The sequence below is a fragment of the Triturus cristatus genome, chromosome 7 (assembly GCF_964204655.1).
Source record: "Triturus cristatus chromosome 7, aTriCri1.1, whole genome shotgun sequence".
Taxonomy (NCBI): Eukaryota; Metazoa; Chordata; class Amphibia; order Caudata; family Salamandridae; genus Triturus; species Triturus cristatus.
The window spans coordinates 1,791,371,836-1,791,373,765 of NC_140590.1; the positions used below are offsets into that span (position 1 = coordinate 1,791,371,836).

The window sequence follows — 1,930 nt, forward strand, 5'->3', positions numbered from 1 at the left end:
GGACTGTCTCTCCATCATGGATATAGAGTAATTCATTTCCTCCCCAGAGAGTAATGGCCAGCTGCCGGCCTAAATATAATGCAGGCCCTTGGTATTATTGTCTGCAGAAGCTCAAATAATACATATGTGCATTTGATAAGAGTGTTATAATAAACTTCAAAGTAAAAGGAATATATGTAGGCTCACCTTTAGTAGCTGTGATAATTTTGGAAAAGTCCTGCAAAACTCTCATTTCCATACATACCCAACTGATCCTTTTGCAAACATAAAATTAATATAATTGTGTATTTTTTTACAGGGAGTCTTCACATACAGGTCTTGTTGCACTGCTAGATAAATGAATAAACCAAATCTGAACTCATCTGCAGGTTTCCTAATCGTCGGATTTTCGGATTTTCCACATTTGCAAGTTCCAATCTTTGTTGTCCTTTTAATAATTTATTTACTAACTATAATAGGAAACATGTTGATCCTGACAATAATTCACTCAAACTCAAATTTACATACAGCTATGTATTTCTTCCTTACCCATTTGGCATTTGTCGACATCTTTTCCACGTCAGTCATAGTTCCACAACTGCTGGTCCATTTCTTTGCAAAAGGCATGAAGGTTTCTCTCACCAACTGCCTCCTGCAATTGTACATTTTTATGGCCATGGCAACTATAGAACTCTTTCTCTTGGCCGTCATGGCTTACGATCGTTATGTGGCCATCTGTGATCCCCTCCGCTACACGACCATCATGAATAAGGCTGTGTGCATGAAGTTAGCTGCTGGAAGCTGGACAGGAGGACTTCTTCTTGTAATACCACATAATGTTATAATGTCAAGGTTCAACTTCTGTGAGTCCCACATCATTAATCACATTTTCTGTGATATGACAGCACTGTTGAAAATTTCTTGCAGCAGCACTAGCATCATTGAGACTCTCAACTTTCTGGAGGGTTCATTAGTGACAACGACAACCTTTATTATTATCATTATGTCTTATTGCAAAATTGTTTCTACGGTCCTGAAAATCAAGTCCAAGACTGGAAAGGAAAAAGCTTTCTCTACCTGTGCCTCACACATCACTGTGGTTCTCTTATTCAATGTATCTCTCTTGTCTACATATGTGCGACCAAAATCAACATATTCAATGATAGAAAACAAGATAATGTCCTTGTCATATGTTGCTGTTACACCCCTTTGTAACCCCATTATATACAGTCTGAAAAATGCAGAATTTAAAAAAGCTTTGACGAAGGCAAAGAGCATAGTATAATTCGTTAGCCAAGAGAAAAGTGCATGACTTCAGTGGTTGCAAAGAAAATGTAAATGCCCAAGTATTTGTAATTAATGTTGCAGTACTGTTTGGTATATTGTTTGCCATATTTAATTCATCACACACTGTGGGCAGTGTCTTTTTCAGCACTACAATGCTGTTATGAAGAACTACTTGTTTACAGAAATTAGTTGTAAATGTCTTTGCCCAGGCCAGGCAGTTGATAAATTAACAAAACATCCTAGCTGACCTATTGACACAATTCATTTGAAACAAAGGAGTGGGAATGATTTCATCATTTTACATGTTCATTTTTGCAGGTCGTACATTATTTATTGGCATGCTTGGTTTTTTTCTTAGGTGAGAAAGGAAAATATTTTTGAAAAGTACAGAGTTCTACGTAAACATAATGAGCTCCTTCCATCATCAAATAGCATTTTTACAGTTGTCTCGTGGGTTGTTATTTCTATTTTTTCTTAATTGCCTAATTCTGTAATGAGAAATCTTTCTCGGGCCTGATCATATAAAATGAGGATGGAAAAGGTAAGTTTGAACATTATCATGCTTTGAGACTGACTGAAGTCATTTGAAACTGAAGTCTAGTGGCAGTGACATTTTCCACCTTTATCAGCTGAAATCTAAACTAATTCACTGAAATTTGGCAGA

General features: G+C 36.6%; 1 protein-coding gene across 1 annotated transcript; it reads left to right on the plus strand.

Annotated features, from left to right (window-relative positions):
* Positions 1-337: 337 nt before the first annotated feature.
* On the plus strand, positions 338-1,264 carry LOC146813148 (olfactory receptor 1L4-like). Its single transcript, XM_085615274.1, has one exon. It carries the CDS (start codon positions 338-340, stop codon positions 1,262-1,264), a length of 927 nt encoding a protein of 308 aa, XP_085471400.1.
* Positions 1,265-1,930: the final 666 nt, after the last annotated feature.